Source organism: Lynx rufus, unplaced genomic scaffold (genome assembly GCF_022079265.1).
Source record: "Lynx rufus isolate CCGP_SWC_20201006 ecotype Redwood Valley unplaced genomic scaffold, mLynRuf1.p SCAF_17, whole genome shotgun sequence".
Lineage (NCBI taxonomy): Eukaryota > Metazoa > Chordata > Mammalia > Carnivora > Felidae > Lynx > Lynx rufus.
This window is the reverse complement of record NW_025814831.1, coordinates 3,495,423-3,505,646: the sequence shown is the minus strand read 5'-3', so window position 1 is coordinate 3,505,646 and position 10,224 is coordinate 3,495,423. Positions and strand designations below refer to the sequence as shown.

The 10,224-nt window shown below is 65.1% G+C and overlaps 1 protein-coding gene across 3 annotated transcripts; it reads left to right on the top strand.

Moving 5' to 3' along the window:
* The first annotated feature begins 330 nt into the window (after positions 1 to 330).
* EXOC3L4 (exocyst complex component 3 like 4) lies at positions 331 to 9,940 on the top strand. 3 transcript variants are annotated; one of them, XM_047079775.1, is made up of 12 exons: positions 331 to 419; positions 930 to 1,336; positions 2,250 to 2,901; positions 3,663 to 3,774; positions 4,046 to 4,168; positions 4,534 to 4,634; positions 4,875 to 4,955; positions 6,467 to 6,581; positions 7,140 to 7,259; positions 7,358 to 7,510; positions 8,117 to 8,238; positions 9,366 to 9,940. In XM_047079775.1, the coding sequence occupies exons 2-12, from the start codon at positions 946 to 948 to the stop codon at positions 9,556 to 9,558; spliced, it is 2,163 nt and encodes a 720-aa protein (XP_046935731.1). In that variant the 5' UTR covers positions 331 to 419; positions 930 to 945; the 3' UTR covers positions 9,559 to 9,940. The 3 variants fall into 3 exon arrangements, with proteins under 3 accessions (XP_046935731.1, XP_046935732.1, XP_046935733.1); XM_047079776.1 differs by having other exon boundaries at positions 352 to 419; positions 875 to 1,336; XM_047079777.1 differs by lacking the exon at positions 331 to 419 and adding an exon at positions 581 to 832.
* The last annotated feature ends 284 nt before the right edge of the window (positions 9,941 to 10,224 follow it).

Genomic DNA, 10,224 nt, shown 5'->3' with positions numbered 1-10,224 from the left:
TGGGCTGTGCTTAAAAGGAGAGTGGGTGCAGCCTGGGGAGGGCCTGGAGCCCAGGGTGGGACCTAGGCAGCCCCTGCTTTGCACCTCCATGCTGTAGGGACCCCCGCCCCACCCCTTACAGGGGAGTGGCCGGAGCGCACGAGGGGTGGGTGGTGGGGAGATGCACCGGTGAGGAACAGAGCCTCGGGGAGCCCCAGCCCCTGGTTAAATATAGACCCGGGGCCCCTCCCACCACCCCCGCCCACAGGGCTGCAAGGCTGGGATAAGCAGATAAGCCCCTGGGGGCAGCCACGGGTGGCCACAGACCTCAAGCCTGACCCTGCCTCCCTCCAGGTCTAAACAGAAGGAGCCTCTTCCAGGGAGGGATCCCTGAGCCTCCCTCTGAGCAGAAATAGTTGGACCTGATGGGCTGAATGGGGGTGAGCTGAGGGCTTGGTGGGGGGGAGGGGCAGTGAATGCTAGGTGGTGGGGAGATTGGGCAGTTAGGCCTCAGGACCTAAAGTCCAGGAAATCCTGGATGTGGTTGCTGGGCCCAGCCCTGGGGACCGCGGGCTGCCGTCTCGGCTGTGCCCCCAGAATCTGCCTGTTTAACCCCCCTCTCCAACTCTGATGATGGCCTGGCAGAGCCAGAGAGGGTGGGCACCTGGGGGTACCCTTCGGAAGATGGTATCAGGGAAGTTTTCCCGAAGGAAGTACCTGTCTGTCTACATCTCAGTGCCGGCTGCGGTGTGGCACGGAGAGAGCTCCAGCCGTGAGAGCTGCCCGGTGACAGCTTGGGGGTCATCTCTGGGAGAAGCTTCTCTGACCAAGCCGAGCCACTGGGCCCCTCCAGGTCTCACAGGGCTCTCACGAGGTTTCTGTGCCCATTCCCCAGGGCTGCCCCCCCCCCACCCCACCCCAGGCCTCGTGAGACTCCTTTTCATCCCCAGCTTTCCTGCTGCCAAGATGTCGTTCTCACCGACAGTGACCTCCTGGCCAGAACCGCACAGCCCTGAGGAGTCTGATAAGCTGCAGACCCCAGAGCAGGACACTCAGCAGGCAAGCAGTGGGGACGTGCCCAGCACCCACTGTGAGGACACTCGGCCCGGCCTGGGCACCCTTCGGCGGGCCTTCTCCAGAGCAAGCCGGCGGGCCTTGGGCCAGGCCCCCGGGGAGGACACTGGCCTGCTCCGACGCAGCTCCCACTTCCTGCGATCCTTACGGCGCCCCCGGGATGATGGCCCGGCTGCTGCACCAGGGGGGGCCCGCGGCCCAGAGGGGCCCCCAGGCGTCACGGATGGTGGCAGCCGGCCGTCAACCACTGGGGTGGGGCCTGAGGAACCAGGACAGGAGGAAGGTGAGAGCTTCACAAAGGATACCAAGCATGGGAGGAAACTGAGGCCAAAGAGGGAGCAGCACGGCCCAGGCTTCCCGACAGCTCCCCCAAACACCCCCATGCACAACTGCATTTTACATTCTCCCAGCCTTTCAAGCAGGGGAGCATCCACTGGGCAGCTCAGAGGGGCCAGGGTGAGCTAAGTGAGGCTCAGAGAGGTTAGTGATCTGCCTCACGTCCCACGGCCAGGAAGTGGATACGTGGGAGTTGAACCCACATCTGTAGGACTCCAGAACCCTCACCTCTCCACAGACTTCCACAGCCTGGCCCCTGGCCAAGCTAGAGTGATGGATAAGGCGCTGGTCCTCTCAGAGCACAGGGCCGCAGGGGGTGCGTGGCAGTAATGGGCCTGGAGGGGAGCTCAGGAGGGCTGCGGGCGCGGGATGCATTGGCGCTGGGCCCCAAAGGGGGGGCTGCAGGTGGAAGTAGAGGGCTGCTGGGGGCTGGGGGCTGGCCCAGAGCAGGGAACAGCAGGAAGCGTGGGAGCTGGGCACAGGGACGGGACGCGCCCAGGCTGAGCTCTGACCCCAACAGACCTGCAGTCAAGACAGCAACATGAGGCCACCAGGCCCAGCTCAGCAGAGCTGGGAGCAGGGGAGAAGGTAGGGACCGAAAGCGGGGAGGGCAGGGCCTGATCCCAACTGCTGCTTTCAGCCAGGCTCGGGGCTTGGGGTTACCCCTCTTCCAGAGTGATCCCGAGGGACGATTCCCCGCAGGTGGGGGCCGTTGCTCCTGGAGCAGACCTTAGGGGAGCGCTGGGGCCAGGCGGCCCAGCTCCCGGTGGGCGAGAACGGGGCCCACAGGCCTTGGTTGGGGGCCCGAGGTTCCGGCGCGGCACCCCCCACCGCCCTCTCCCTGCCTGTCCTTGCCAAAGGCAAATCTGTGGCGGACCTCATCACGGAGCGGCAGCTGCTGGCGGCCTTCGAGCAGCTGCGGCAGCTGGAGACGCGGCTCCTGGCGCAGAAAGCCTCGGGCACCTTCGAGCAGGACCCCACCGGCTTCGCGCGGCGCGCCATGGACGTGTGCCTGCTCTACGACGGGCTGGCGGCGGAGATCCGCGCCATCGTGCGCGAGACGCTGGGCCCGGGCGGCGTGGACGCGGCCGCGCTCGCCGAGCTGGCCCGCGTGGTGCGCGCCGAGGAGGAGGCCCACCCGGTGCCCCCCGCCGACGGCGACTTCCTGCTCACGCCGCGCCGCTGGCGGCGGCACTGGGAGGACGCGGTGACGCGGAGCGCGCAGGAGCGCGTGCGGCAGGCGGGCGCCGGGGACGCCGCGGGGGCGGCCGAGGGCGCGTCGGGCCTGGCCCGGCTTCTGGCCGAGCTCGGCGGCTCGGTTCGCCGCGACCTGCGCCAGGTGCGGCTGCAGGTGCAGCCCGCCTGCTCGGCCGCCGGCCTCCCGGCGTGGGAGGCCTACCTGCGCGCCTTCCACGGCGCGGTGGCCCAGCGCCTCCAGGAGCTCGCGCGCGACGCCCGGGGCTGCGAGCAGCTCTACGTCCTGCTGGACTGGACCGCCAATGTCTACGGCAGGTGAGGCCCCAGCCAGAGCGCCGAGCCCGGCGGGGGGAGGCCGGTATCGCCCACCTGGCCCTGCCCACCCGGAGGCCTTTGGGCGCCCGCCCCGAGGAGCCCCGGGCACCTTTTCTCTCTTTCTTCCCGGGAGAGGGCTGGTGGGTGGGCGGCAGAGATCCCGGGGACTTTGACGTTCTTTCCTTTCCCCTCCTCTGGGCCGCGGTACTCTGCCGCCGGGGTTTTCCTACGTGCTACCCAGGCACCCGGTCCCGCGAGCGGGACAGCATCTGAGGGGAGGTTGCTTCCCTGACAGGGAGCCCAGATGGAGGCCTCTGCTAGTCCCCAGGACGCTGTTGAGCGGTTAGAAAAGGGCCCCCCACCCAGGCGGGACACAACCGTGGCTCACAGATGCCCGGCGCGGGTTGGACTTCACCCGCACTCTTCCCCTTGGATGGGCACCTGGGTACGGGGCCGGCGCTCTGACAGCTCCCAGCTCCAGCCCCGCGCCGCGGGACGGGCTGGGTTTCCTTCGCTGCTGAGCCCTCCTCAGCTCCGAAGGCCAGAGAGCGGGTGGGAGGAGGGTGCCTAAGCTCCGGGGCTCATTAATTTGCTGTGTGGCCTCGGACAGCTACCTGGGCCTCCCTGGCGCGGCTTGGATAGTGGCGGGTCCCCGAGCTGTGTGGTGCTTGGGTGCCTAGGTTTTGGCCAGGGGGAAATTGGGGCAGCCGCTAGTGCATCGGAGCCGGGCCCAGACCCTCAGCCCCTACCCTGCCTTCCAGTCCTGACTTCCTCGGTGCCCCGGACCTGACTCTGTCCACGGAGCCGCTGCCCCCACTCCTGGCACCCAGTGTGTGGGCGCGCCTGGAGAGCGACTACACCAGCTTCCTAGAGGTGAGGCCCTCGAGGGGCAGGGCCTGAGGGGCGCCATCCAGGCTGAATGTGGCTGCCTCGCTGTGGGGAAGTGTGGAGCCCAGAATCACCCTGGGTGTGTGGCCTCGCTCAGGGGAGAGCCACTCCTCACCCTGTGGCCTTCAGCACGGGCCTGGGCCCCAGCAGGGTGGGTCAGTTTCTCCCAGGGCCCAGGACAGGGCTCCGAAGGTAGGGGGACCCACGCCTCCCTCTTGGGAGGGGCTCACTGTGCCCCCGCCCCTACCTCGCACAGACCAAGATCACAAGCTGCTTCGACGGCATCCTGCAGCTGGAACAGAGCCGCTGGGTGGCCGCTGAGGCCCCCGATGTGCTCCAGGGCCTGTACCACACGCCTCTGTCCATCGACATCCACATGGTGAGTCTTGGGAGGGGGGGATGTATGTTTGGGCCTCAGGTGGTGTCTGTCCCCTTCCAGGTGGGGACACCCAGAGCTATACAATCCAGTCCCGACCTCCCTTCCCCAGTAGGCGAGAGCCTGAGGCCCCACCTGGGTGGAATCAGGGACCCTGGGTCGCCAGCCAGGCTGGGAGTGCCAGGGCACAGCGCCCAGCTTAGCAAGTGGCCCGTGGATGTGGGGGTGCCGGGAGGCTGCTGGAAGCTAAAGCCGAGACCACTGGAGTGGGGCAGGTTGGAGACGTCATTGGGCCACAGGTGAGGGACAGGGGGCATCAGGTGGGATCTGGGCTTCGACGTGGGTTCAGCACGTGGCATCTCTTACAGCTCGTGGCTGAGCACGTGAAGGCGGCTGGTGCCATCTCTGCAGAGCTGGAGGCCACCACCCTGCGCATCTGCGCGCGGGCACTCGGCCTCTTTCTGCCCAGGTGCAGGCATATCCTTGGCCCAGGGTGGGGAGGGGGGTGGAGGGACCAGGGTAAGGATGGTGGTCGTCCCTGGGGAAGGGCCACCCTGTTTGCTCAGAGTCCGAGATCCAGGGACAGATGGGAGAGAGGAGCCTTCTTATAAGGCCCCGGGTCTGGGTAGGGACCTGAGGGGGAGGGCAGACCCCAGGTCATCGCGCCACGGGCAAGGGTCCCTAAGGCTTTTGCGTACTTCGCCCCCAGGTTTGAAAAGGCTTTTCTACAGTCGGAGGCGGTGAGCGAACCTCATCTGGGCGCCAGCATCAACGCCTGCGAGGAGCTCAGGTGGGTCTCGACCCTGCTCCTCCGCAGGGAGGTGCCTGGCGCGGCCAGCAGGGGGCGCGCGAGCTCGGGGAACCGGGAAGCCGTAGGCTCCCGTGGCGGCCGGCGCGCATTGAACAGTCTGGACCATGCGCCCGGCGTTGGAGGGACTTCCCGGAAAGCCTCCCAGGAGGGCACCCGCCTCGCAGCTCCCGCCCCCGCTGGAAGGTCCTCCCTCCTCCCCGCAGGGGTGAGGCCCTGGAAGGGATGCAGGGAGTTTCAACGCTGAGCAGAGGCTAACAAATTCCAGCCACCCCAGTTATCGCCTGTTGTCTGCCCAGTGTGTCCCAACCCCCCGACCCTCCCCCCCCCCCACGCCACCCTGGGCTCCTTTCTTTCCTCCCTTCACCCAAGTTGGCCGGCTTCCTTTTTAAAGACACTCCCTCCTCTTCCCCACTACCCTGGGTCCCTCTGCCCCCAGAGGGCAGATGCCTCCCCTTTCTGCAGGCAGTGGCTGCCCCCCTCCTGGGCCTCCGGTGTACCCCACATTATGGATGCACCAGCTGCAGCAGGTACGGCCATGGACTTTGAGCCGGGCAGTCTGGGTTCTGATCCCAGCTCTGCCACCTGCTCCCTGTGTGCCTAGAGATAAGTCACTTCCCCCTTCTGTGCCTCCTTTTGTCATCTGTCAGATGGAGACGTGGGGCTCCACGCCCTAGAGGGAATCATTTCGTATTCACTTTTTGTGAGCGCTTGAGATCCAGGCACTGAGCTGGAGCTTTACCCGCCTGATGTATTTCGTCCCGAGGGCAGTGTCCCCATGTACTGGGACAAGTGGAGGCTCAGAAAAGGAGTGCCACCGGCCCACCATCATGCACCGTCCAGTATGTGCTGGACCTGGGACCTGAACCACACTTGTCTGAATCCAAGCATGACCATGATGAGGACCACTTGTCTAACACTCTCTCAACCCTGATCGATGCCAGGCTGGTCCGTCCCCTTCAGCCCCAGGAAACATTCTCTGCCCCTTGGTAGGCAGCCTCTGACCCAGCCCCTGATGGAACTTTTTAGCCTGCCTTTCTGTGTCCCTGTTCTGAGGACTGGGCATAGCCTGGCCCTCAGTCTCCTTGAAAGTGTGTGACGGGGTGGGTTTGAAGTGGGGGACATTGTCACCTTCAGAGAGGCAGTTATGAGGCTCAGGGGAGGGCCTCTGTGCCAGTCATGGCCAGGCTGCCCTGTCTCATCACCAAGACGGTTGGAGGTTTGACCCAGAGACACCACAGGGGCGTTCTGCGATGCAGTGGGGACACCACCATCACCCTGCTGACCTACCCTCTGGGATCAGCTCCTGGGGCTTTGGAGCCATCTTCTCACCCGACTGTGCCTTCGGGGATACTACGCTGTACAGCCCCAGGGGCTGCCCTTCACATTATAGTCTAAGTGAATGGCACCTGGCCTCCGCGGCTGTCTACCGGAGCTTGTTCCACAGCCTCTCCTCCTTGCCCACTCCATCTCCTGTCCTGGCCTCTCCCCAGGACCAGTCTTCTGGCCAGGTTCCCAGGAACCTTTGAAGAGCTGGAGAAACCTCTAGTGGCTGCCGTCTGTGTCTTCCAAAAGCGGCTGCTCCAAGGCTTGCAGTATGATGTGCAAGTGAGTGGGACAGGCCCTTCTCTCCCCACTTTCCACACCCAGCGGCTGCTTCCTGTGCCCTGGAGCCTGGGGCCCCCAAGTCCCAGCATTCCCTCACCTCAGGGGCAGTTTCGGGGGTGGTGCGTTGGGGGGTGGGCAAGGGACCCAGATAAATTCCTAGTTGGGCAGGGAGGTCAGGAAACGCCTACCTACTTGAGACTCTCAGAGAGGGTGTGTTCAAGGAACCAGACCCCTCACCCCACCCCTCAAGGCCTCCCCAGGCTCCCCTAAGCAGGGCCTGCCTAGAGGCTCAAACTCAAACCCTGTCCCCTGGAGCTCAGGGCTTGGAGGAGTCATCCTTGCAAGAGGCTTAATGACATTCATGGCTGAGAGAGATGTTACTCGGGTGGCATTAGAAGGGGGTCAGTCTCCCCAAAGTTTCTTCCTGGCGACAGATTGTCCTTCGGCCTGAAACACCCCTGTTAGGAACCACGCACTGGCTCTGAGGAGAGGGTCTAGGGGATGAGGAGGAGACGGTTTGAGGAGGGTTAGAAGATTCCTGTCCCCCTCTGCCCCCAGCCGCTTTTCAGGGTCCTGTGTACCAAGGCCTGGCTGACACACGACGTGCTGCAGCCCCTCATGGACAAAGTGGTGGCCTTCGCCCATCACCTGGAGCACGTGGCCCCACTGCGGGCACAGGTATTTCGGGACAGGGCTCTGGTGGGGCCGTGCCCTGGGCTGGGGCCTGTGACTCTGACTCTGACTCTGACCCTGGCCCTGATCCCCCGACGGCCCAGGAGACTCTGCAGGAGGCACACCGATACGTGGTCCGTGAATACCTGGCACAGGTGCTGAGGCCTCGTGAGCGGTTCCGCGGTGTCGATCGCGTGACTGGCTCCCAGAAGATGGGCCTCGACGCCCAGGCCATTGGCAACACCTTCCAGGGCTTGGTAGGAGCATTGACTGACTGCCCCCAGTGCCCGCCTCCTCCTAGGGCCTCTGGCGCGAGGAGCCTCCCCTGGCACCCCCCATTCTCATTTCCGGGAGGGGGGGCTCCGCAAGAGCCCCCTGGGGCGGGCTTTGGCAGAGGTGGTTGTCACCACTCTGCAGCAACCGGGAGAGGGTTTGGGAGTGCTGGCACAGCGGGGGCGGGGCCAGGTGGGATCATTTCCATATATTTGCATACGGCCCTCGCGGGGCGGGCGCGGGCGGGCCAAGTGAGCAGCCAAGGGGCGGGGCCTCCGGGAGGCCCCTCCAGCATCCCTGACCCAGCCTTTGGAGCCTGGGCACCTGTTCCTTACGCCGGCGCGGATGCGCTGTAGGATTCCCGGCAGGACTTCCGGGCCTGGGTCTCGGTTTACCCACCTGCGCAGAGACCGGAAGACCTCTCTGAAAGTGCTGCGGCTCCGTCCACAGCGCCAAGACCCGAGTCCCCTAACGCCGCCCGTGCAGTCACAGCGGGTGTCGGTGCATTAGTGTTGGGACTGCAGGCAGGGGTGGCAAGGGGGCTCCCGCGGGAGGCGGCCCGTGCCCTAGGAGGCTCCCTGTCCCCGCAGGGCTCAGAGGCCACGTGGCTGGGCCAGGCTATCCCATGTGTCGCTGACATTCTCGGCGAGACTTACAAGGACGACATCGGGCGGCACCTGGAGACACTCATCGGGAGCTACCCAGACATCAGGTCCGTTTCCCACCTGCTCCCCCCCGGGGTCGGGGGACCGGGGTCTTCAGAAGGGTCCCTGTGGCTCTGGCGGGGGGGCAGGGGAGGAACCAGAGGGAGGTGCAGCGCGTCCCCTACGGAGCGAGGCCGGCACCGGGCACGGGCTCGTGCGCAGGTGCGTGAGGTCCGGGGCGTGCGGGGTGGCCCTGACCTTCAGGCGCGGGGCGGGGGCGGGGCGTGAGAGCCGGGGCGGCCCCTCCTTCTACAGCTGTTCTCGGATTTGGCGTTCGGTGCCTGGGGTCCCGAGGCCTCTAGAGTGTGAGGGGGTCGGGGCCCCTCCTCATGCGTCCGAGGATGGGGACAGGTACCCGTCCCGGAGTCTGAAGGGGAGACGCCCCCTCTACGAGAAAGCCCTATTGGCAGCCCAGGACTCCTGAGACCTGGCCAAGAGGAAAGAGGCTTTGATTCCGGGGTTTGGAGGGGAGGTGGGGGGGATGGTGAGTCATCGAACCCGTGGAAATTCCAGCCCGAATCTCTCCATAGCCTTGGAGATTCCGGGATGGGGAGGTCGCAGAGAGCCTGGGACAAAGCCCTTTTCCCCAGCTCGGACTGTCTCCGCCTTTGGCCCAGAGTGACAACTTCCCCCACAGTGCTCCGGGGTTCCCCCCTGGTCCCTGGGGCTTGTCTACTCTTGGCTGCCTGCCCCTGTCTGCCTCCCCCCACCCCCTCCCCACCCCCATTCCTGGAGGCGGCACTTCTAGTGCTGTGCCTGGGCCTCTCTCCTCGCTGCCTGTCTGTGGCTCCCGGCACAGTGCTCGCAGGAAGAGGCCTCAGACACCTCTGGGCCCGGACCTGCTGTCCTTGAGGCCTTATCACGTCTCTCACTCCACTGATCTTTGAACCTCTGCTTAGACTGTGTTCCCCCACGGGCATGCCCTTTCCCCTCCCCACCCAGCTCAGCCCCCTTCGAGGCCCAGCCACCCTGTCCAGGGCCCTGCCCCTCCTGCTTCCCTCATTCGCAGCCTTTCTCGGGCCAGCTTCCGGGAATGCTGGGGGCACCCGCACTTGGGCCCAGGGGCTCGCCTCACTCAAGGCTGGAAGTGCCACGGAGATGCGGGGCCTACAGCGATAGGGGCGTGTCTTTGCAGGCGGGACCACGTGCTGGCCATTCTGGCGCTGCGCAGACTGGGCCGCCGTCGGAACCAGCGCCTCTTGCAGCATGCCCAGAGCCTGCTGAAGGCTGCGGCCAAGGCAGAGGGCTCCGGGGCTGCTGGCGGCCGTGTGCTCTTCGAGGAGATCCAAGTGCCTACCTCCGTGGACCTGCTGATCACCTGCATCTAATGCTCCGGGTCTCGGAGGGGGCGGGCCTCAGGTGGGGGGCCGTATTAACTGAGGGTCAGCACCTTCACCCAGGCATCACCCAGACACTAAGCCCCAGGCTGGGAGTCTAGGGAGGCGCTCTCAGCCCTGCCCCCAACCTTGAAGCCCGTAATCACACGACGACGTTCGTCCTCAGCTGTGCGTGGTTGCTTACCAGAAGGAACAGCACGAAGAGAGGCATTTCAGGCATTTGTGGGGGAGTGTTTGGGGGTGGCGGAGGTTCCTTTCAATACTGCCTCCCGGCCTAACGGTCCAGCACCACCCCCAGTCTGAAAGTGAAGCAGAGAGTATTTATTTTTAAAATAAAGGTGAATTAAAATGGTGCCTCCCTAAAGAGGGGGCAGGGCCAAGTTGACAGTCTGAGTCTCCAGGTACCAAGGGGTCGGGATGGGAGGTTCTGTGGTGACTCCATTTGGTAGATGGTCCTTTCCTGTGCATTGCACAAATGGGGAGACTGAGGCAGGCCCAGAGCTGGGAAGGCTTGTGCCTGTGGCTGCAGAGGAAAACAGTCTTCAGCCCTGGGTGGAATCCTGGGTGCACTGGCCTCGTGCCAAGTGCGCCTCACCCAGCAGGAGTTGGCACTGTTCTGTCCTGTTCTAACAGGCCTGGGCCCCTAGGAGACAAGAA

What these genes read in the sequence shown, in the direction of transcription:
- EXOC3L4 (XM_047079775.1), top strand. Translation starts at nt 946, where the DNA reads ATGTCGTTCTCACCGACAGTGACCTCCTGGCCAGAACCGCACAGCCCT. An exon ending in AACGCCTGCGAGGAGCTCAG is followed by an intron (nt 4,956 to 6,466) that starts GTGGGTCTCGAC and finishes GCCTCTCCCCAG; the next exon opens with GACCAGTCTTCTGGCCAGGT. An exon ending in GGGAGCTACCCAGACATCAG is followed by an intron (nt 8,239 to 9,365) that starts GTCCGTTTCCCA and finishes GTGTCTTTGCAG; the next exon opens with GCGGGACCACGTGCTGGCCA.